Source organism: Macaca nemestrina, chromosome 1 (assembly GCF_043159975.1).
Source record: "Macaca nemestrina isolate mMacNem1 chromosome 1, mMacNem.hap1, whole genome shotgun sequence".
In the NCBI taxonomy this organism is placed as follows: Eukaryota; Metazoa; Chordata; class Mammalia; order Primates; family Cercopithecidae; genus Macaca; species Macaca nemestrina.
Window position 1 is genome coordinate 78,775,466 of NC_092125.1, and position 25,257 is coordinate 78,800,722.

A 25,257-nucleotide genomic window follows, 5' to 3' on the forward strand; every position below is an offset into this window, starting at 1 on the left:
ACTGTTAGGTGAAGAATATTCCCCTAGAACAGCACAGCTTGGCATGTGGTAGAATGGTACCCAACAAGCGTTTATTGGGTACCACTCTACCACAGAATGAATTATTAATAGCTTAAAATCAAGGCCTTCAATTCTTTTTTTTTTTTTTTTTTTTTTTGAGACGGAGTCAGGCTCTGTCGCCCAGGCTGGAGTGCAGTGGCCGGATCTCAGCTCACTGCAAGCTCCGCCTCCCGGGTTTACCCCATTTTCCTGCCTCAGCCTCCCGAGTAGCTGGGACTGCAGGTGCCCGCCATCACGCCTGGCAATTTTTTTGTATTTTTTAGTGAAGACGGGGTTTCACCGTGTTAGCCAGGATGGTCTCCATCTCCTGACCTAGTGATCCGCCCGTCTCGGCCTCCCAAAGTGCTGGGATTACAGGCTTGAGCCACCGCGGCCGGCCGGCCTTCAATTCTTAAACAACTAAGCCTTTTGATTTTCAGCTTTGACCATATGGAGAAGTACTGTCCAACAGAGATATAATGTAATGTAAACCACATATGTAAGTTTATATTTTTTAGGATCCGCATTTGAAAAAGTAAAAAAAGAAAGTCGAAATTGATTTAATAATATATTTTATTTAACCTAGTATATCAAAATATTAGCATTTTAATATGCAATGGTTATAATATTTATTAAAGAGATAGCTTACTCTCTTTTTTTCCTACTAAGTATTTAAAAATGTGGTGTGCATTTTATATTTATAGCACATCCCAATTAAGGTAATACATTTCCATTGAAATACTTGATCGGTATATAGATTTCAGAAAATTTATAGTTGAAAAGGTAGATTCATATACTTAACATACTTTCAAACATAACAAAATTTTTCAGTCACTGAATCAAATCAGTTTTTAAGTGTAAATCATTTGAAATTCAGTAAAATTAAAAATTCAGGCAACATGTTAAGAGCTCAGTAGTCACATGTAACTAGTACTGGACCCGGTAGTTCTAGAGAATTCTACTCCATAGGGCTGACGGTAGGCAATGATCTTTTCCCACTTTTCACTGTAGATTTAGCACTTTTTAGATCTTTATTTCCCTTTTGTTTTGTCAGTACTTCAATTTTCTTCCGAAACTTTCATTACCCTAATACATTAAGTTAGGAATCTGTGAATTGAACATGCCACATTTGGTTAATAACCCAAAAGAAAATTACTCAAAGCCTTAAAATATTCCTTTTGTCATTTCTCCATAGTCGCAGGCACCGAAGCTATATATAGTAACACAAAAAAATTTTGCTCACGAGCATTTTCATATTTAAGGACAAGGGTTAAACAGTATTGACTCCATCACAATAATGCCTCATGTCATTTTTTTCCCTCTCCCATGTTTAAGGATCTATCTACCAATGCTATTTTAAGGGGAGAAGAGCTCATATAGAGACAGACAGTAATTCCTTTTGAAAAACATAGTGACTTTTTTTTTTTTTTAACCTGGGCAAAGTTCATTTTCACTTAGTTTTCACTACATACCAAACTTAAAACTGTAGATATTAATAAGGATTATTTGAATGGCATCTTTTTTTTTTTTTTTTTTTTTTGGATACAGTCATTCTATCCAAAAAAAAAATTTGGTTAACTAGAATTTGGTTAGCTAGAATTATGGATTCGAGCTACCTAGTAATGACTGTCTTTGATAGAAACGTTCTTTGGGGATCGACTTAAACAATAAATATCCCTTATTATTATGTGATATTCTGTAAATTTCGTTATGTGAAATAGTGAGCATTGTGTAGCAAATAGAGCTAAGGAATTTGTCCATGGCTTTTAACAGACACTTTAAAATCTGTGGAAGCCACTGTGCCAGAATCTGGGGCTCTCCTTTGAGCTCTGTCTCGAATTAGCCGTTATATCTTATGGGGTGAACCTATGGTTTCTGTGACTGGTGCAAGATTGAACAGCACCACATATTCCAGTTATCTTCTTCTGTATCTTATTAACCTGGTGCATCTGTGATCTTGAACAAGTTAACTTAGTGGAATTTTGTAAAATGGAAATAAATATGCCTGTCAGGGTCACCATGATTATAAAGATAGAATAACATGTGAGTACACTTTGAAGAGCAAAATGCAAACTACCAGCTGAAGGAATGATTCATATTCCAACAGGGCTGAACACCTTTTCACAGATACTTGTTTATTGCTAGGTTAACTCAGGTACTATTGCAACACTGGGTACCCTTGTGTGGCTGCAGCAGTCAGTGGTGCCGCTGACACTGGTGGCAGCCCCTACAGGCAGCCGCCGCAATAGTTAACCAGAAAATAACCAGAAAAATACAAGATTGTGCCCTTGCAACTTCAAAACATCTTGGTGATTCAGGATTTTCTGCAGAGGGAATGTAAATACTTGACATTCTCAGTAACACATCATAGTTCAGGATGCAGCATTGCAGTTCTGCCGCCTGAATTCTGTTTGAGAAGTGGTGATGACCACCAAAGGGATCTTGGTTTTTTTCATTTGATTTGTGAAATTGGGACGTGGTTACAAGAGAAAATGCTAAAGGAATAAGTACATAGATGGTGTTCTAGAAGTAAATATAGACTGGGTGAGAATTGTTTCTTTCCTCAAAGGATTTTTGTGTTTGCTATTTTTAGGTCTTTTGGACCCATGCTTTAAGGGTCAAGGGTTACCTTTTCAGAAACAACCTTTAATGAGTCAGGATAAAAACCATCTGGTGCAGGGGTTCTTCCTTCAAATGGAGGAAATTCAGGAGAGAAGAGAAATTTCCCACTATCATAAGAATTCCATTGGAGGCTTACTTAAGTAGCTCAACAAATGAATGTATCTGCTCCTATCTTTCCTTCCTTTTGTCTTCCTGCCCATTCATGAAAGGAAGTGAAAAAGAAATGTTGCAAAGAATAGAGAGATGATAAGGTTTTCGTTCTAGAGGCTGAATGTGCAAAGTGTAAGCTCTCAAGTGAGATAGAAAAAAAAAGCATCCTTGCTTATAAAAGGCGAATGGGTCCTGGACAATGCACTACAGACGCGGATGCCTGCAGGATGTCATGAGGCAGGTGGGTGGAAGTGTGAGGAAGCCACCTGGAAGAGGGAGAACAGGGCCCAAATCAGACACAGCTCTCCATCCTCCCTAAACAGGCTCGCCTAAGTGACACTTCCTTGTGTCCCAGGAAGTGACGATCAGCCAGTGTAGATGTTGTGACTCGCGGGTCTCACCCACTCCGGGGGTGCTGCGGGGCGCCCAGAGCGACACGTCTTCCGTTGGCCCTATTCCCGAAGAGGCCGCGCCGTCGGGGGCTGAGACCCACTTGCACTGAGTCTCCAGCTGCCCCGCTAGGCTGCTGGCGCTTCTAGGGGCTTTTGTGCTCTTTGCCAAACTCTGAGGGTGACCCTGAACCTAATGGCTCCCTAGAGAAGGGGACTGACAGAGGGCTCAGGCGAGGACAGGGATTGAGAAAGCGTGGAAACGGGGCAGGAGCAGTAGAATTTAAGAATGGTAGAAGTCCCGAGGTAGGAGAAAAGGAGGGGTAGGATCCAGGGTAGGACTGAATCCAATTCTTCTCCAATGAAACGGACCAAAAAAAAAAAAAAAAGAAAGAAAGAAAAAGAAAAAAAAAGCCACTTATTCACATAAGCTCTCTCTCACCCTCAACCCGGCAAAAACCAAACACGAATAAAAATAAAACCACCAGAGGCTCTTAGACGACCGTAAACTCTGCGGGTGGGGCACGAAATAAAAATAAACACAGGGACAGGCGGGCAAGAGAGCGCGGGAGGAGGAGGAGGAGGAGGAGGAGAAGGAGGAGGAAGAGGAGGAGGCGGCCCCGCATCCCTAATGAGGGAATGAATGGAGAGGCCCCCTCGGCTGGCGCCCGCCCACCCGGCGGCGGCCGCCAAGTGCCTCTGGGCGCTGCGTGCCGCGCCCGCAGCTCCGCGCGCAGCCGGCTCGGGCCGCTCCTCCTGACTGAGGCGCGGCGGCGGCGGTGGCTGTGACCGCGCGGACCGAGCCGAGACATTCGCGCCGGGGGCTCGGGCGCCGCCGCCGCTGGGCCCCGGGCGCGTGGATGCGGCTGGGCCGGGCGGCGCCGCACACCTGAGGCGGGGAACTGGGCGCGGCGCGGGCGACGCTGTCAGGGCCGCGGTTCCTGACGCCCAGGCGCTCGCCAGGACAAGCCAGGCAGTGATTTGAGGCACCGGGTTCACCTTCACCCATGGCCCGGAGAGCCTAGCGGGGCTCGCCGCCGCCTCCCGGCTCCCCTTCCCCGCCTCCCACCCCTCAGCGCCGCATCCTGCCAGCCTCGCCGCCCCGCCAGCGCCGGGCAACCGCCTCGCCCGAAGCCCTCCCTCGTTACTGTCCGCGTACCCCGGCGGCGCCGCCGCGGGAAGCGGCTCCCCCTCCTCTTCCTCCGCGTCCTCTTCTCTCTCTCCCCCGCCGGGGCCGCTTGTTGCACCGCTCCGCGGCCTGCGGGAGCCGCTCGCCCTGGTCTTGTGCTCGCGTCCGCACCCCTTTCCTGTCGCCCCCGGGACCCGCACCCCAGCCGGGCCGGCGAGACCCCGGCCAGACCCCGCTGCCCGCACAAAATGTCGGCCCGGACGCCATTGCCGACGGTGAACGAGCGGGACACGGAAAATGTGAGTAACCGGAGCCTCTCTCGGGAGCGGTGGGGGCGAGACCCTCCTCTGATTCCCACTTCACTCGCGCTTGGGCCGCCCCCGTGCCTTCACGCGGCCACCCGGGGCAGGGTCTCCACCTGGAGCCCGGCATGACCCTCACCCACTACTCAGCCCTATTCTTCATTCCAACCCCATTTCGCTTGTTTCCCCTCGAGGGTGAGGGTGGGGAACCGTAAGTGGCGCCCTCTCGCTCGGAGGTGGTCCTCCAGGAGCGGATGGGGTGATGGAGGGCAGAGAGGCAGAATGGGATGGCAGAGTGGGCAGTCAGGATTGCTTTATTTCTACCTCTGCATTCTGTGCCCCCACCCGAATGAATGCTTGCTTTACAATAGCAGACGAGCCGGCTACCTCTCACTCTTGCTTTTCTGGATCTTTCAATCCTTTGCACCCTCCCCTCCTCCCCCCGCATTGCCCCATGACTTTGCTTTTTGTAACATTGTGTCCACATTTTGGGTCATGGGCCCCAAAGGGAGAAGGATGGGAATGGAAGTGGAGATGTGTGCGTGTTTGTATATGAGTTTATATTGCGGTGACACTCTTAGTAGAGATGAGTAGAAGAATTTCACGAACAGCATCTATGGCCCTGGGGTTACAGCAAAATGTTGAAAAGCCACATGAAGCCAAGGGCTTTTTAATCTCTTCCTTAAGTCAGTGATAATGATGCAGGGCAGGTTTTACTTTAAATATCTCTCCTCCTTGGAGTGTCACAAGGTGCACATCTTTGAAGGAGGGATTTTCTGTGTCTTTGATCTGATTGCCCTCAGGAGCTGTTATCAAAATGCAGATGTCCCTGGCTTTTAAGCTCTTGAAAAACCGGAAAGAACAAGACCCCTTGTATTTCCACCTTCTGAAAAGTACAGTGGTGTGTGTGTGTGTGTGCGCGTGCAAGTTCCTTTGTGGGAAGGTTTTCTTGTTTTTTTTTTTTTTGTTTTTGTTTAAAACACTCAAGACCTGTAAATAGGGCTTGGCTGATTTTCCGACTGATTTTAAGGACCTAGAGGGGTACTAAGTTTTGGTCAGCTGTCCAGACCTCTCTGTCTAGTTGTCTCATCAGCCGTCCAGCTTTTGATGTACCACTGACTTCATGGGGTTGGTAAAATAAAATAACGAAGCGCTTTGGTGTTCTTAGACAAAAGGCATGAGAGAAAGGATACAAGCTCACTTCTGAGTTGTTGGAGGGGGTATAAACAGATGATTTCATCTTAGGAGGGGAGCACAGAAATTTAATGTAATTATACAAAGAGAGAAGAAATTCTAGTAAGAGACCATTGTTAGAGGACCTGTGAAGATGTTTCAGAGTATGCTTTTGTCTTCTCTAGCGCCGTGCATTTAAAATGGGAAAGATAGTGTAAGGCTGCTGCTATCATAAATTAGAATCATTTTAGTTCAAATCAAATTAGTTCATTTGCATCATAACTATTTTAGAAAATATAATTGATACACAGTTTTTATTGAGAGATTGAACAAGGTCAGAGAAAAAGATGGATATTTTGGTTTACGTTGATTTTAAAGCCGAGTTGGCACAGAATTTTTCTAACAGGAACTCTAAAAAAATGCCTGTCATTCAAGAGTGTGAATGAAAAGTAAGACAGATGATAACCTTTGTTTTTATTAGCAAATTACTGTATGTGTTAACCCAGGAAGAGTGGAAAAATACATTGTTTTTATTTTCTTTTAGATTTTTATAGCTCTTCTCATACTTGTATGAATAAGGTACTTCATAAAGACATGAGATATAATTATAGAAATATGCATTAAGGAATAGTACAGAATGCAGCTTCTCATGTAAGAGCACACAAAAAAGGATTTTAAAGCTAAGCAATAATAGTATGATACATTTTGTTGTGAGTACCTTCTGAAAATGATTATGCTGTGTAAACTGATTTGCTGTTTCTGAACATGTTATTTCAAAGTCACTTTTATGGTCTTGTGCCTTATTGTGTTGTACATAATGATATCTCCATTTAGCTTACTCTACCCACATCCTTATTTTCTCCTAATTGCTATGGAAAATATCTATTATACGACAACTGTCAATAAGTATGCACTCAGCACATTCATTTTTTAGGTAAAGGGTTGGGAAGGGGATATAGAAGTAGTGTTTAAGATCTCTCCCCCCAACCCCCGCAAGGAGCTTACAGAAGAGATAATAATCCCAAACAAATAATGTATCGTAGAAGACATTGTGTAAATAGGGCTAAATTGGTTTATAGGTGTTATAGGTGTTTATCAAAGAGGCCACCACTGATGGCTACTAAATCACCATTGGTGACTCTCTTTATTCTGTAGTTGGTAGTAAATGGCATCATCCGTTTTTACTTCTCATCCATGAAATAAAGTAACAAACCTGCTTGTTAGCTAATATATTAATGCCAGTATGGCAGCCAAAATGTATGTTTGTTTGTAGTTATTTTCAATTACATGACATATTTTTAAAAATAGTTATGAAACTTTTATATTCATATGACTATTAAAGGGTTCTAAGTCCTTTGGCGTATCAAGGATGCTAACCAAAAACATTTTGTTATCCTTAGAAATTAAAATCAACAAATACAGTAATTTAAAACACCATCTTGATATTTCGTTGTCATTTGCAGTTAATATAAACATTTCTTTGGTCATCCATATAACGTATTTGGATTTTGTCTCCTTGGGAATATATAATATCTACCCTTCTCAGTGTCACTAATATATATTCAGGATAAATTAAAAATCCCAAAAGAGGAATATTATATCACTGATCTCTTATATACTACTACTATATATAGTAGAATGAGAAAGCATTGCTTCTTTCTAAGGACAGTCTGTGTGTACTTTTTCAGGAGTATTTTCTTTGATGAAAGATCTGTGTGTGCCTTGTTAATAGGCCTGAATGGGCTAAATACAACAGGACAACCAATGATTAACTTTTAAGGCAATAAACACTTTGTAGTAAAGTAAAAAAATACGTGTTGCAGATAATATAATCATGCAAAATATGTTTGATTTTAGATTATAAACAGTAAGTCCAGAAAAAGTAAAAAATATCTTTACTTTTTTTTTTTCTTGTTAGATTTTATTTGGATAATTCCACCATGGATGTAGATAATATATTATCATTACTCTTACTTTTTTTAAATGAAACAATAAAAAAATTTTTAGTATTTGGGAAAAACTCTGATTATGCTAATTATTAATGGGTCCAAAATGCTCAGCCTAGCTATCTGTGATGAAATTTTGATCAGTATGAAGAAAACTCTTTTGACTACTTCTTAGGAGGTTTTAAAATTGAATTCAGTTCGATTAAAAAGTCTTTAATAAAAAAAGACTCTTGATGTTGAGTCTTGTGACATACTGAAATTCATGGCGGTGGTTATAATGATTACCTATTGTAACTAAGGTTGCCATCAGTAGTTTGTCCTGTGAGCATCATTGTTAATGGCATGAAGAAGCAAGAGGAAAAAGCATACCTTTGCTACTACCCTTGGATTTTCTCAGTATCCTGTGCATCCTTCACATGTCACAGTACTTATCACATAGCATCTAATTGCCTGACTTTGTCTCCGTTAGTCTGTATTGCCAGTGCCCAGCGCAGTGACTAGTACTAGTATACAAGAAATCAGTGCTGTAACACCCCTTTTGAATTTTTTCATTTATCGCCAAAGTATATTGGTGACATTGGTGAGGGTAGACATTATGTATTACAACCTGAGAGGCTGAATGAAGCCTTCAGAGAGAAAATTTAGTGACCTACCCAACGTTAATAATTCTATCCTTCAAGGTTAATAATGAAAATCTGACAGCTTCCACTATTACTGTACTCATGCTATTACTTCTAGAACGTGTTTTTTTGTTTTATTTTGTTTTGTTTGTGTCTTAAAGATTTTAGAAGAGTGACTCACGCCTCTAATCCCAGCACTTTGTGGGGCCGAGGTAGGAGGATTGCTTGAATCCAGGAATTCAAGACCAGCATGGGCAACATGGAGAAACCCTGTCTCCACTAAAAATACAAATATGAGCTGGGCATGGTGGTGTATGTCTGTAGTCAGTCACAGCTACTACGGAGGCTGAGGTGGGAGGGTTGCTTGAGCCCAGGAGATCAAGGCTGCAGTGAACCAAGATCACACCGCTGCACTCCAGCCTGGGTGACAGAGTGAGAACCCTGTTTAAAAAAAAAAAAAAAAAACAGAAGATTTTAGAAGAGTGTATGAAGTGGAATAAGATCCTTTATTAGAGGAAGAACAGGGTATGCCATCCCTATCCCTACTTCTGAACCTTTACTGTTTCCTATGTGGAGTGCCTTGCACTTGTCCCTTCATATCAAATTTACAAATCCTTTATGGCTTGTCTTATTGTTTTAACAAGACTTCTGAAATGATTGCAGCTAATATTGTTGTAGCTGAACAGTGGTGGATGTATATAGTCCACATCACTGGTCTCTACAGTGGGTGTGCAGGGCAATACATTGGAAGAAGAAATGTATTTAATGTCTGTCACTTCACTTTTGACCTACATGCTATTATTACGTCTTCTTCTTTTTTTTTTTTTTTTAATAAAAATGCAGGTCATATAGAATTAGACACATGATTTTAAAGTTACTATTATTGTTGTTATTATTTTTCTTCTTCCATCTCATTCTTTCCTTTGGGGGTCATTTTCTCTTTTCCTGATGAATATCTTTGGAAATTCTTTTGGTGAAGGATTGTTAGTCATGAACTTTTTTAGATCTGAAGACATATTTTGCCCTAATTCTTAAAAGATAGCTTTGCTTAGTCTGTAACTCTAGGTTGATAGTTTGATTCCTTTCACTACTCAGAAGGTAGTATTCCGTTGTCTATTGATTTACATTATTTCTGTTCGGGAGTTGTCTGCTATTTGGTGTGTGATCCTTTCTGTCTGTCTCTATCTTATGTAGATTCATATGTCTCATCAGTTATGGAAATGTACCAACCATTATGTCTTTGAATGTTACCTTACCTCTGTTCTATATAGTATTTCTGGCACTCTGGTTAGATGTGCTAAAATTTATCATTCTATCCTTCATGTTTAACCTGTCATTCATGTTTTTCCTCCTCTTTCCTTGTTTCTTTGTACTCCAATCTGTAGTATAACCTATGCTATAGTTACCATATATGTTTCGATCTTTCTTCAGCTGTATATAACCCTGTTAACCTATCTGTTGAATTTTTTTTCATTGTGGTAAAAAGCATCCATCAGATACACCCTTGTAACAAATTTTTAAGTGTACAGTATTTTTGGTGGGGAGGGAGTAGATTTTAGTGGTGGTAAGGTGGCAATTTTATTATTTTTTTCACGTCCTATTTTTTATTTAATTTTATGATATGTATTAGATCTATTAGTGCATATTTTGGGGGTGTATGTGTTAATTTGATACATTCATATAATCAAATTAAGGCAACTGGGATATCTATCACTTTACATATTGATCTTTTCATTATACTAGGAACATTAAAATTATTCTAGCTATTTTGAAATGCACGTCGATTAATGTTAACTATACTCACCTGAGTGATCTATTGAATACTGTCTTTTTCCTTCTAAGTGTATGTTTATACTCATTAAGCAATCTCTTTTCATCCTTTCCTTCCTACTAACCCTTTCTAGCCTTTGTTAACCACCCAATCTACTCTATCTTCATGAGATCACTTTTTTAGCTCCCACATATGAGTGAGAACATATTTGTCTCTCTGTACTTGGCTTATTTCACTTAACATAATGACCTCCAATTTCATCCATAGGCACAATATTGTACAGCACATCTCTAGAAATTTTTTATCTTGTGTGACTGAAACTGTGTATATATTGAACAGCAACTCCCTATTTCCCTTTCTCTCCAGACCCTGGCAACCACCATTCTTAATTTCTGCTTTGATGAGTTTGACTACTTTAGATACCTCACAAAAATGGGATCATATAGCAGGATTTATCCTCTGTAACTGGCTTATTTCATTTTAGCACAATGCCCTTAAGATTAATCCATATTGTAGCATATGACAGGATTTCCTTCTTTTTTTTTGCTGAATAATATTCCATTGTATTATGTACCTTGTTTTGTTTATCCATTTATCTGCTGATGGACATTTGGGTTGCTTCTACTTCTTGGCTCTCATAAATAATACATCAATAAATATGGGAGTGCAAAGATCTCTTTGAGATCCTGATTTTAGTTTTTTGGATAAATACCCAGAAATGGATTGTATGTTAGTTCTATTGTTAGGTCATATGGTAGTTCTACTGGGTCAAATGGTAAGTCTATTTTTAATATTCTGAGGAGACTTCATATTGTTTTTCATAGCAGCTGCAGTATTTTACATTTCCACCAACAGTGCACAAGGGTTGCAATTTCTGTACACCTCACCAATGTTTATTTTCTATTTTTATTTTATTTTTGTTTTATGGCTTTTAAAATTACAACTATCCTAACAGTTGTAAAATAAATATCTTACTGTGGTTTTGATTTGCATTGCCCAGATGATTTGTGATGCTCATCATCTTTTTATATACCTCTTGGCCATTTGTGTGTCTTCTTTAGAGAAATGTCTATTCAACTCCTTTGCACATTTAAAAATCAAGTTTTTTAAAATCAAGTTTGTGTATAGTTTTGCTCATACTGTAGTGTGCTTTTTCACTCTGTTGTTTTCCTTGATGTGCAGAAGCTTTTTAGTTTGATTTAGTCCTGATTGTCTATTTTTGCTTTTGTTGGCTGTGCTTTTGATGTCATATACAAGAAATCTTTGTCAAGAACAATAACATGAAGCTCTTCTCCTATGTTTTCTTCCAGGAGTTTTATAATTCAGGTCTTAAATTTAAATCTTTAATCCCTTTTGAGATAGTTTTTGTATATGATATAAAATGAGGGTCCAGTGTCATTCTTTTGCATATATATATATCCATTTTCCCAGCACCATTTGTTGAAAACACTGTGCTTTACCCATTGTGAATTTTTGGCATCCATGTTGAAAATCATTTGACTGTGTATGCATGGGTTCCTTTCTGAGCTCTCTATTCTGTTCTTCGTGTATATCTCTGTCTTTAAGCTAGTACTATACTATTTTGATTACCATAGCTTTGCAATATGTTTTGAAGCCAGTAAGTGTGAGGCTTTGTCCTTTCTGAAGATTGTTTAGGCCATTCGGGGTCCTTTGTGGTTCCATATGAATTTTATAATTTTTTTTGTTTCTGTAAAAAATGCCATTAGGATAGTTCTTCGTTAGTGCATAGAAATGTCACTGACTTTTGTACATTGATTTTGTAGCCTGAAACTATTGAATTTGTTTATTCTTTCTAGCAGTTCTTTTTTTGGTATTTGGAATCCTTAGGGTTTTCTACATATAAGATAATCTCATCTACAAACAGTGATAATTTTACTTCTTTCTGATTTGGATACGTTTTATTTATTTATTTTTTTCTTGTCTAACTGCTCTGCCTAGGACTTCTAATACTATGTTAAACAGAAGTGGCAAGAATGGGCATCCTTGTCTTGTTTTTGATCTTAAAGGGAAACCTTTGTTTTCTACCGCTGAGTGTTATATTAGTTGTGGGCTTTTTATATATGGCCTTTTTTATGTTGATGTAATTTTTTTCTATTCTTATTTTGTTGAGTGCCGTTTTTAATCATGAAAAGGTATTGAATTGTGTCAGTGCTTTTTCTGCATCTATGGAGATGATGAGGCAATTTTAATTTTCCTTCTATTAATGCGTTATATATCACATTGATTTTTCTATGTTGAGCCATCCTTGTATCCTAGGGATAATTCCCTCTTGGGCATGGTATGTGATCCTTCTAATGTGCCATTGAATTTGAATTGCTAGGTTTTTTTTGGGTTTTTTTTTCCCTGAGAATTTTTATATTGATATGCATTAGGGATATTGACTTGTAGTTTTCTTTTCCTGTAGTGACTTTTTCTGGTTTTTGTATCATGGTAATTCTGGCTTTATAAAATGAGTTAGGAAGTATTCTCTTCTCTTCTTTTTGGGGAACAGTTTGAAAGAGTTGGTTTTAATTCTTCTTTAAATGTTTAGTAGAATTCACTAGTGAAGCCATCTGGTCTTGGGCTTATCATTGTTGGAAGGTTTTTGGTTCCTGATTCAATCTCCTTACTAGTTATAGCTTTGTTTAGATGTTCTATTTTTTCATAACTTAGTTTTTGTAGGTTTATCAGGGTTCTCCAGAGAAAAAAATCCAATAGGCTATACATAGATATATGAGAAGATTTATTATGGGAACTGGTTCCTGTGATTATGGAGGCCATAAAGTCTCACAGTATTTCATCTGAAAGTGGGAGAACCAGGAAAACCAGTGATATAATTCAGTCTGTGTCTGAAGGCCCAAGAACCAGTAGCTCTGATGCCTGCAAGCAGGATAAGATGAATATCCCAGCTGAAGAAGAGAGAAAACTTTTCTGGCTTTTTTTTTTTTTTTTTGAGACAGAGTCGGAGTCTCTCTCTGTCGTCCAGGCTGGAGTGCAGTGGCACGATCTCTGCTCACTGCAAGCCCCACCTCCTGAGTTCGCGCCATTCTCCTGCCTCAGCCTCCCGAGTAGCTGGGACTACAGGTGCCCACCACCGCGCCCGGCTAATTTTTTAAATATTTTTAGTGGAGACGGGGTTTCACCGTGTTAGCCAGGATGGTCTTGATCTCCTGACCTCATGATCTGCCCGCCTCGGCCTCCCACAGTGCTGGGATTACAGGCGTGAGGTTTTTTTTTTTTCTTTATATTCCAATCGGGCTCTCTCAGTGGATTGAATGATGCTTGCCTACATTGATGAAAGTATATGCTTTGTTCAGTTGCTGATCAAAATGCTAACCTCTTCTGGAAAAACTCTCTTGGATATACCCCAAAATAATATTTTGCCAGCTGTCTGAGCATTCCTTAGCCCAGTCAAGTTGACATATAAAATTAACCATCACGGTAAGTTATATGTTTCTAGGAATTTATACATTTCCTCGATTTATCTGATTTGTTGGAATATGATTATTCATGGTAGTATCTTATATCCTTTTTATTTCTGTTTCATCAGTTGTAATACTTTCTCTTTCATTTCCAATTTTGTTTATTTGAGTCCTGTCTTCTTTTTTCTTAGTCAGAGGTTTCTCAAATTTGTTGATCTTTTCAAAAAACCAAGTCTTTCACTGATTTTTTTTTTCTGTTTTTGTGTTCACTAATTTATTTCTACTCTAATCTTTTTTATTTCCTTTCTTCTGCTAAATTTTGAGTTAGTTTGCTCTTCTTTCTCTAGTCCTTGAGGTGTTGAGTTAGATTATTTATTTGAGGTCTTTCTCTTTTTTTTTGTTTGAGATAGAGTCTTGCTCTGTCATCCAGGCTGGAGAGCTATGGCGTGATCTCGGCTCACTGCAGCCTCTGCTTCCTGGGTTCAAGTGATTCTCCTGCCTCAGCCTCCTGAGTATCTGGGATTACAGGTGCCCGCCACCATACATGGCTAGTTTTTGTATTTTTAGAAGAGATGGGGTTTCACCATGTTGGCCAGGCTGGTTTAAAACTCCAACCTCAAGTGATCTGCCCACCTTGGCCTCCCAAAGTGCTGGGATTACAGGCAAGAGCCACCACACCCAGACTCTTTATTCTTTAATGTAGGCGTTTTTTAATGAAGTCATGATAAACTTCCCTCTTAGTGCTGCTTTTGCTGCATCCCATAAGTTTTGCTGTTGTATTTTTGTTATCAGTCCTGGAGAATGTTCTGTGTGTGCTTGAGAAGAATTTATATTGTGCTGCTGTTGGGTGGAATGCTCTGTATGTCTATATGTCCATTAGGTCAATTTGTTCTATAGTGTTCTTCAGGTCCTCTCTTTCCTTATTGATCTTTTATCTAGATATTCTATCATTATTGAGTGTAGGGTATTGAAATCTTTTATTGTGTGTTGCTGTCTATTCCTGCCTTCAGTTCTGTCATGTTTGTTTCTGCTGTGATGTTGGATACATATATATTTATAATTGTTACAGCTTCCTCATGAATTGATCTTTTATCATTAATATTCTTCTTTGTCTCTTGTGATAGTTTTTGACATAAGATCTGTTTTAGGCTGGGCGCGGTGGCTCAAGCCTGTAATCCTAGCACTTTGGGAGGCCGAGACGGGCGGATCACGAGGTCAGGAGATCGAGATCATCCTAGCTAATATGGTGAAACTCCATCTCTACTAAAAAATACAAAAACAACTAGCCGGGCGTGGTGGCCGGCGCCTGTAGTCCCAGCTACTCTGGAGGCTGAGGCAGGAGAATGGCGTAAACCCGGGAGGCGGAGCTTACAGTGAGCTGAGATCTGGCCGCTGTACCCCAGCCTGGGCGACAGAGCGAGACTCCCTCTCAAAAAAAAAAAAAAAAAAAAAAAAAAAAGATCTGTTTTATCCGATGTAAGTTTGGCTACCTCTGCTCTCTTTTGGTTATTTCACCCTTTAATTTTTAGCCTGTGGGTGTCCTTAAATCTAAAGTGAATCTCTTGTACACAACATATAGTTGGATCTTATGTTTTTAATCCATTAAATTAATCCAAAATTAATCCAAAAAAACTCTGTCTTTTGATTATGGTGTTTACTCCATCTACATTTGGTGCAATTAGTGATAGGGAAGGACTTACTATTGCCATTTTGTTAACTGTTTTCTGTCTTGTAGGTTTTTGTTCCTCTTATCCTCTCTTCCTGTATTCCTACGTGTTTCATTGATTTTTTTGTAGTGACCTCTAGTGTAAGCTGGATTCTATCAGCATCTAAAACCAGTCCCTCTGGCAGTCCCCTAAAAATCAGAGCATTGGATCCATGCTCCACTCTTTTTTTCCCCATCTGTTGAATTTTCAATTTCATTTATCATATTTTTAATTTCTCTTAAGCTTGTCTGCCTTTTTAAGTAGATTCTTGGACCTTGCTTATTTTATGATTTCATCTTCATTTCCTTGAACATTTAATATATAGTAATTTGCACGCTGTTTCTGGTAGTTCCGTTATCTGAAGTCCCTAGGAGGTTAGATTATCTGCTAATTCTCATTCACTACGTTGTTTCTTATTGAATGTGCTGGTATTTGATGGTGTCATTCACTATGGTTGTTTCTTATTGAATGTGCTGGTATTTGATGCTGAGCTCCTCTTTGCCTGATTGTTATTTGTGTGAAACTTGGGGGCCTGAATTGAGGATGCTTCCTTCAGAGAGGGATTGGGTTTGCTTCTGCTGGGAACCCCTACTGACCTGGGGCACTTTAGTCTCCTGTAGGGATTCCTGGGAGTTGTAGATTCAGCTCTCTAACCCTGTAGTGAGTCCAAGGCTTAGTATTTGACTCCAGGGTAACTCAGGCTTTTGTGGTAACTTTTGGCTGTTGTTTGTTGATTTGTTTTTTTATGTTTGTTTACTTGTTTTTGTTTTGCCCTTGGAGGTCTCTCGTACTCTCTTATAGGTCAGTAATTCATGTAAAAAATATGTACTATTTTGGAGTACCCCTTATAATATCACGCCTACTGCACTGTAGAAATTCTGGAATAAGCTTTTTGTAAATGGGTCTTTAGAAATTTACATACTTATGGGATTTCCATACTTATGTTCCATACTTATGTAAATTTCCATACTTATGTTCCTAAACCATGTGTCATTTCTGAAATTCTCATATCAGTATACTTTAAAATGTGCATAATTTTCTGTTTATAAATCTTTCATTTGAAAATTTACTAGATTTTTGAAATCATTTGTTACAATTGTTAGAATGACTAATTTTCAAGAATGGCTCGGGCAAAGTGGAAATCTAACAGAACTTTCGCATAATTGGTGAATAGATTGAAATATGAGCATCATAATTAAATAAATGCAAGCAGTTGTCCACTACTTCCATTTGTGTGAGATGCTCTCTTTAGCCTTGACAGTCATTGAAATCAAGTAGCAACATAAACTGGACTTACAATCAGTCCTTCAGTTCTTTATCACAAATTGTTAAGCCGATATTTGCAAACTCAAGAAACATTCATTTGTATTGTATAACATTAATAATATTTTACTAATCACTGAAAAGTTTGTACCATCAGAATTCAATATATTTCCAAAATTTTTTATATTATACTTTTTCATATGCATAATCTATTTATAAAGTAATTCATATGTAATTTATTAGTATTCCTATGGGAGTCCATACTTACACATTTTGAAGCTAAAAATACCTTGGACTATAGTTTAGAGGCCATTCTGTGCCACAGAGTTTAGCATTGTTCTCTAATTCTCCTGTGTATACACTTTTACTTTCTAGCTAAATTGAAAATATTTTGAGGCTGTGGACCACTTTCACCATTATTTCTCTGTATCCTTTATTACCTAGCATAGTGTTTGGCATATTTTTTGGTGTTCAACAATTTAATAAACCAAGGTCTATTTTATTTATTTATTCTCAAATACAGTGGGTTTATGAACCACCTGAGGAGATTGTTTCAAATTTATGTTTCTTAACTCCTGCTCCCTCCCATTCTATGTTCTTGCTCAGTTTTTCTAGGTGAGGTCTAGGAATTTCTCTTTCTCCAAACTCTTAAGGAATTCTTACACAGATATCCACTGGCTAGGTTTTAGAAAACATTGATTTATATGATGATGATGATGACATTGTAATTAACCTCATATTATGATGAAAATGAAAAGACAGTTATAGTTGATGGCTATATTTTAGAAAGTAGGATGGAAGAAATGATAAGTCAATCCTTTTGTAGGTGATGACAACAGTAGAAAATATCAGGGAATTTTCTGTAAGTAATAAGGTACATGCATGTGGTTGTTATAGGTGTAAGATATAAGAAAGGGGCAAAAGAGGAATTTCATGTTCTTCCCTTCCCTTCCCTCAAATTTATGTGGTTAACAATAAAGTGGGAAGGGAAATGGCAACAGAAAAAGGAGTTTACCATATGGTGCCTGCTGTGGTGTGAATGTGCCTCCCAAAAGTTTGTGTGTTGGAAACTTAATACCCAATGCAACAGTGGTGGGAGATGGGGCCTAATAAGAGATGATTGGGTCATAAGGTCAGAGCCCTCATGAATGGCTTAATGTTTTTTCAGTAGCAGGTTAGTTATCTCGATAGTGGGTTGCAAGCCCTGCCCATGGTGCTTTTCTCTTTTGCACGCTTGCTTACCTTTCTGCCCTTCGGCCTTTCCACTATGGGATGACGCAGGCTGAAGACTGTCACCAGATGCCAGCCCCTTGATATTTGACTTCCCAGCCTACAGAATCATAAGCTAAATAAATTTCTGTTCATTATAAGTTACTCAGTCTGCCGTATTCTGTTATAGCAACAGAAAAGAGACTTAAGACAGTGCCTTTAGTTATAGGCTGAATCTTTCTCCTAAGAAAGTGTTATTTAATACTGTTTTGACCACTATATCAGGTTAGCCCAGGTAGTAAACAAATTAGAAACCGAACCACACTACCAAATTTTAGTGAACTACTGTAAAGTATATGGTAACAGGTTTCACAAGACTACTTTTCCTTTTGGGATCAGCAGTGCTGCTTTCACAATTTAAAAAGAGGGTTTGCTTTTATTTCCTTTTCTATTCGCTTCATCACGATTGAAGATGATAAGGATACAAAGACAAATGAAACCTGTTCCCTGCTCTGGAGTGACTCAGAGCCTGAAGTGGGAGACAGACATAGAGACAAACAAGTACAGTAGAAAGTTGCAGTTCCTTGTCATCCAGCTGATTAGAACACAGAGTAAAGAAGGAAGGAGAGGCGGGCCACGTGCTCATGAAAGCCTTTGAAATGAGGTTTGAAAGATAAGTACTCCCTCACCAAGTGGCTCTGTGGAAAGTTGAGTTGGTGGGAAGAAGAGGGCATTCTGGGTGGAAGGTGCATTTGCACAAAGTCCCTGAGTGTGAAGTGGAAAAGAGGAGAGCATCGCCCTGAGGTGGGCAGCATTTAGTGAGAGGGCCTGGCTTGAGAGCAGGCAGGGCCTTACATGCCTTAGCAAGAGCTAGTCCTGGAGGCCGCAGAAGCTCTTGGAGGATTTAGGTGGAGGGTCAACTTGATGAGATTTGTATTAAATATTTTCTGTGTGCCTGCATGCTTTAGAAACACTCTAGTTTTTAAATTCAGTGGGCTGTTTTCTAATGGTCAATTTTTTTTTTTTTTTTTTTTGAGATAGGGTATTGTACAGGCTAGTGTGCAGTAGCATGATCATAGCTCACTGCTGCAGTCTTGGCCTTCCGGGTTCAATCAATCCATCCGCCTCAGCCTCCTTAGTATCCTTAGTAGCTGGGACTATAGGTGCTCGCCACCATGCCTGGCTAATTTTTGTATTTTCTTATAGAGATGGGAGTTTCAACATGTTGCCCAGGCTGGTTTCAAACTCTTGGGCTCAAGCGAGCCACCCTACCTCTGCCTCCCAAATTGCTGAAATTGCAGGCATAAGCCACCACACCCAGCCTGAAAGCGCTTTTAATACAGTATTTAGATGCACTTTATTTGGCATATTAGAGAAAGGTTTGGTAAAGGGGAGACACCACTGCTGGTGGCAAAGACTCTTGACAAACTTTAGTTAGGCTGCTCAGAGCCCTGTTCTCAACTAGGCCTTGACCTTGACCCTCTGTTTCCTTCCTGCCCTTACTGGGCCTGCACAACCCCAAATTAGCCAAGAATCTTCCTGAGTCAGTTTGGTGAGATATCACCCTTGATATCTGACCACCCCGATAGCTGATTGAGTTCTTCACCCCCAACCTTTGATGTCAGAGTCCTTGGCTTGTCATTTGCAAGAACCCCCTTACCCTTGATGTCTCCTTTAGTGCTTTTCCATGTATTGACCCTCTCACTCTGCTCCTTGCCTGTAAATCACTAGCCATCTTTGCAATATTCAGAGTTGAGCCTGTCTCTCTTCCCTATGGTAATACCCCTATTTCAATAGTCTTGAGTAAAGTTTTCCTTACAATTTTAATGAACATCAGAATAATTTTTTATTTAACACCAGTTAAGAAAAGATTCACATTTTATAATGAAATCCCACACATTTTTCACCATGGTGGTATGTATTGGGAGTATGGTTACAGATGTCCATGGTAACCATAAAACAATCACTTAGTAGACTAGAAAGTAGAGTTTCTCTAGATTTAGGGCAGAAGAATAGGATGATAAAAGGGGCTAGGAGAAGAATTTAGCAAATACTAGGATTGGTATATCATTGTCCTTTAATGATGATTGGTCTTCGTGATTTTAATCAGTAATGAATATAGTTGAACTAAAGGGAAAGATTATTTAGCTACTGCTCTGTTCTGGGTTAGATTTATCTTTCTATTACTGCTTCTTCAGTTACTTAAGGAGGGATATTATTGCTTCGTAAAGATAGTCTCCAACCTGCTTTTAGTAATGAAAAGCAACTAATTGGCCGGGCACGGTGGCTCATTCCTGTTATCCTGGCACTTTGGGAGGCTGAGGCAGGTGGATTGCCTGAGTTCAGGAGTTCGAGACCAGCCTGGGCAACAACGGTGAAACCTTGTCTCTACTAAAACACAAAAAATTAACTGGGCGTGGTGGTGTACACCTGTAGTCCCAGCTACTCGGGAGACTGAGGCAGGAGAATCGCTTGTACCCAGAAGGCAAAGGTTGCAGTGAGCTGAGATCGTACCACTGCACTCCAGCCTGGGCAACAGAGTGAGACTCTGTCTCCAAAAAAAAAAAAAAAAAAAAAGGAAAGCAACTGTAGGAATAGAAAGCAAAAAGCTATGGATAAGCTAGTTTATCTTGGATCAAATCACTAACCTTTTTTCTTACGGCTCTTACTGGTACGTCTCATTTTGGTACCTACTTACCTATAAACTGTCTTGGGTACTTTTTTCTACAGAAGTTATTTATTAACTGAATAGCACTACTGAATCATGCCATTGATCCTTCTGGCCACTCTAGATTCTTTCTATATTGCCTAAATACCAAGAACTAGAAGGAAATAAAGTATGTACTAGTAGCCACTGTTTAAACCAGTGGAATTGGCTTACTAGTGAATTGTTAACTACCAGTGCCCAAAGAACATCATCCTATGGAAGAAAGTCTTGAATAGAAAAGGCTGGAACCAGGTTGGTTGATCACTTCCACCTTTCCCTTCTACCTTCCCCTCAAGGAGGGGAGAAAAACAAGGAGAGGTAAGAGTATGTCAATGAGGAGTCTACTCCCCTTTCTGCCAGAATTGAGTATTTATCAGTTGCTAATTTTACTTCGTATGTACTTTGTAACAGTAGTGTCAAACTGTACTGTGATTTTCTTTTTCTTCTTTTTTTTGAGACAGAGTCTTGCTCTGTCACCCAGGCTGGAGTGCAGTGGTGCTCACTGCAAGCTCCGCCTCCAAGGTTCACACCATTCTCCTGCCTCAGCCTGCTGAGTAGCTGGGACTACAGGCACCCACCACCACACCCGGCTAATTTTTTTTGTATTTTTAGTAGAGACAATGTTTAACTGTGTTAGCCGGAATGGTCTGGATCTCCTGACCTCGTGATCTGCCCGCCTAGGCCTCCCAAAGTGCTGGGATTACAGGCGTGAACCACTGTGCCCAACTTCTATACTGTGATTTTCTTAAGCCTGTCCCACACATAATACTGTAAACTCCTTGAGACCAGGAACGCTATTACTGACTCCTGTATCAAGCAAACAATGATACCTGCACTTTGCAGAATTGCTTGCCTTGCTGGGTTAAAAACAGCAAGAGTATGTCAATAAAATACATCCCTCTTCCTACAGTACTTTAGCATAGTGCTGTGCACATAGTGGCAACTCATCGGATGCTTAGTAAATGTATATAGTTAAGATGCATTCATTCCCTGGAACTATTGGAGTACTTTAAGAATATGAGGTGATGCTATGTAGATACAATATTTGCTTTTTAAATTCTGGTCATTTTTTGGTGAACATCTGAAGTATATTGGGGAGAGGTTCCTCTCTTTATGTTCACGATCATAAGTTAAATTTATCTGTTAAAATTTCAGTGTTCTTCAAAAAGTTAATTTAAGTTGATATGATTATTAGCTTGTATTAGAAAATGATTACTGGTTTTTGTTAGATTTACTAAATATAACTGAACTGAAGGTTGTAGAATAAAGCTCTGACTACTAGAGTATTAAAGTAAATCAAATGTAATGATTTAGAGAACAAACATCTGGTTGGGTGTGGTAGCTCACACCTGTAATCCCAGCACTTTGGGAGGCTGAGACTAGCGGATCACTTGAGGTCGGGGGTTTGAGACCAGTCCAGCCAACATGGTGAAATTCCATCTCTACTAAAAATACAAAAATTAGTCGGGTGTGGTGGTGGGCACTTGTTATCCCAGCTACTTGGGAGGCTGAGGCAGGAGAATTGCTTGAAGCTGGGAGGCGGAGGCTGCAGTGAGCTGGAGGCTGCAGTGAGCCGAGATCATTCCAGCCTTGGTGACAGTGAGACTCCCATCTCAGAAAAAAATAAAATGATAATAATTAATAGTAATATAATATAATAATTATAATAAAAATAATAATAAACAATAATAAAGAAGAAACATCTATTGTAATTTCTGGCATGAGTTTGCTTTAACGTTTTTGTTCTTGTGAGAATGAAAGAACTAGGAAGTTTGGAAAAGAATTTAACATGATATTTTTAGATAATTTAGGTAAGTGTTTTATTTTATTACCAGCTTGTAATAAATCCTGGCAAGCAGTAGTGAAAGCCCTCCCAAAGTAGCTTCTTGGGGTGTAGGGGAGTATCTTAGGGAGAAGTGCCTCTAAAATTAAAATACAGGCTCAGCCACTCCCTGTCCACCTCCTCTGTCTGAGCCCTCAGACTGTGTTTGTGTGGGCAATAGGGGTAATTGCCCTTTGTATACCACAATTCAGATGCAGAGGCAGTGTAATTTCTTGATTAAGAGCACAAGCTCTGAAGCTCAAGTCCTTGGGTTCAAATCCTAGCTCTAGCATTTATTAGATGTGACGTTGGGAAGCCACTTAACTTCCTTATACCTCAGTTTCTTTCCATGTAAAATGGAACAAAAGTGTCTACCTTATTCAATTGTTGTTTTGTTTAACTAATTGAACACATATGGTGCCCTTAGAACAGTACCTGGCACCTAGTAGAAGTGCCAGCTGCTGATGCTGCTGTTATTATTCCATTTAATTAAACCTTGGGAGAAGTAAATTTGCCAGTTTTAAGTGCATGTCAGGGTTCCTGAATTACATGGTTTTCGTTTTTTAAATTTCTGTATTTCACATCATGGATTTATTCCTTTTTATATCAAGAAAAAGTATACATTTACAACATGAAGTCTTTCTGTTTTACTAGAATGCTTGTATTAAGTGTAAGAGGGCCACTGTGAAGCTGAATTATCTGCAGGTGGCTTGGTGAGCAGGGAATTAGAGCAGAGTACAGAAGAGGAGAGTTGTGTAGTGACATATATGTCCTTGGTGGGAATGGATATATCTGTGGTGTTACATGATGTTTAAGAGCGCAAACTTTGTAGACAGGACATTCCTGGGGTTTATCCCCAGCTCAGCCTTTTACAAGGTGTATTACATTGGGCGTGTCTCCTTATCTGTAAAACAAAGACAATACATACCTGGTTGGATGGTTGTTGGGTTTTCATTAGTAGGTTTATATAATATACTTTTGTAATAATAGGTGTTCAGTAATGGTATCAAAGAAGCAAGGAATCAAACCAAAATGATGAGAAAATTCACAGTTGTTGATCAGGATGTATTTCTCTTACCTCACAGTCGTGATACAACTAAATTTGTGTTCTTTGGGCTTGCCTTTTTCCCAGGCTTACCAGTTTCTTCATTTTAATAAATTCATTCTTGAGACTGACTACAAATATACTTGAAATGATTACTGCTTTAAACATGCTAATGGAATCTCTCTCTTGAGACTGCATTGATTTTACTGAACCCAAATATAAAGGCAAGTCTTAAGTCAGGGTACTGCTTGAAGATAGTTTTCATAATGTCATTTTGTATGCTGGAATACAGTATTTTTTCTATTGTCTTTTCTGAATCATAATGCTTATATTTTTTTGCCCCTTAGAAATGATAGATAATAGCTTGATGAGCTAGAAGCAGAGTTAGGAGAAGCTCTCTTTTTTTTTCTTGAGACAAGGTCTTGCTCTGTTGCCCAAGTTGGAGTGTAGTGGCGGGAACATGGCTCGCTGCAGCCTAGACCTCCCATGTTCAAGTGCTTCTCCCGCCTTAGTCCCTCAAGCTGCTGGGACTACAGGCGTGTGCCACCACACCCGGCTCATTTTTGTATTTTTTGTAGAGACAGAGTTTTGCCATGTTCTCCAAGCTGGTATCAAAATCCTGGGGCTCAAGCAGTCAGCCCGCCTTGGCCTCCCAAAGTGTCAGGATTACAGATGAGAGCTGAGAAGTTCTAATTCTGTTTGTCCTGCATTCCCTTTAAGGAAAGATATTTTCATCTTAAAGTAATGCTTGGTATGTTTTTAGTCAGAGGAATTAACTTCACCTTGGTCAGGTTTCCATAATAGTGACTTAAATTAGAAATACAATCTCATGTTGAATTACCTTTTAGAAGTAAGAACATTACAATTTAATTTATCACATCAGAGTTCAGTCAGGGAAGCAGAATTCTGTAAGTGATACAGAATAAAGCTTTTACTAAGGGATTATACTTATACAATTGTGGGAGCTGGTTAAGCATTCTGTGTATAGTTGCTGCTTCAGAGTCTGGTATTAAGAGGCTGAAATCCTCAGGGCCAGCAGTCAGGAGGGAAAGATGAATGTGACATGGGGGAGTAAAACAAATTAGAACCTGCGAGGACAAACTGAAACTTGTGTCTCTCACTGCCTTCTGTCTTCTAAGATGGGTGACCTGGAGGATAAGCTGGTGCCCTTCATTGTAGAGTTGCCCGCGCATCTGGACCAGAATTCAGAGCAACTGAAGCAAGTGGTCCGGCGGGAGCTGAAGGAGCTCCATGAGACATGCCAGCACATCAGCTTTGTCAAGCGTTGAGTGCTGCTGTGTCTGGCCCTGCACTGACCTTCAGAGCGTATAAATGATTACTGTTTTCATTTCTGCCTTCTTAATCTTGTGCAGATTTCTCTTGTGGCGATGTTAGCCTAGGACCATGGAGAGAAGGGAATTCTGGGAAACGGAGTTCCAGTTTAGCTAAGTTAACACGTTGGAAGTCATTAAAACCCACTCCTTGCCAGCTTGGCCATCATTTTAAGTATGAGATGTAGCCACAATTCTCTTAACCATACTTAAGATAAAGATAATAGCAGAATTAATCTTTAGCCTAACATGATAAAACAGTCTCTTTATCCATCTTTAGGTAATGCTCATTCCTCTTCTCAGTCTCTCCTTATTCCCTGCAACTTCAGTATTAACATAAAGAGTTAGCTAACGTTAACACTTTGATGTTGAATGATGGAGAAATGGGAAGGAGAATCAAAAAAAAAAAAAAGAATTGGTTAATATATATGCAACTATGTTTACAGCAAAAAAGGAATAAATATTTATAAGCATTACAGGGCTTATTTCTATAACTGGTCATGTGGTTGTAGGTGGTATTTATAATTACCTCCTTCAACTACTGATTCCATGTTTCCTTTGCTCTTGGCAAACACTTTAGCTGATTTTTGTTCTTTGCCTGGTGAAGTAAC

At 39.6% G+C, this 25,257-nt stretch overlaps 1 protein-coding gene across 4 annotated transcripts in view; it reads left to right on the forward strand.

Annotated features, from left to right (window-relative positions):
• Window positions 1-4,495: 4,495 nt before the first annotated feature.
• Window positions 4,496-25,257, forward strand: part of LOC105493485 (microtubule affinity regulating kinase 1) — a 143,022-nt gene continuing 122,260 nt past the window's right edge. For all 4 annotated transcript variants that reach the window (XM_011761160.3, XM_011761162.3, XM_011761161.3 and 1 more), the window contains exon 1: window positions 4,496-4,628. In XM_011761160.3, coding sequence (XP_011759462.1) covers window positions 4,578-4,628 — 51 coding nt within the window. In that variant the 5' untranslated portion in view covers window positions 4,496-4,577. The remainder of the gene's footprint in view (window positions 4,629-25,257) is intronic.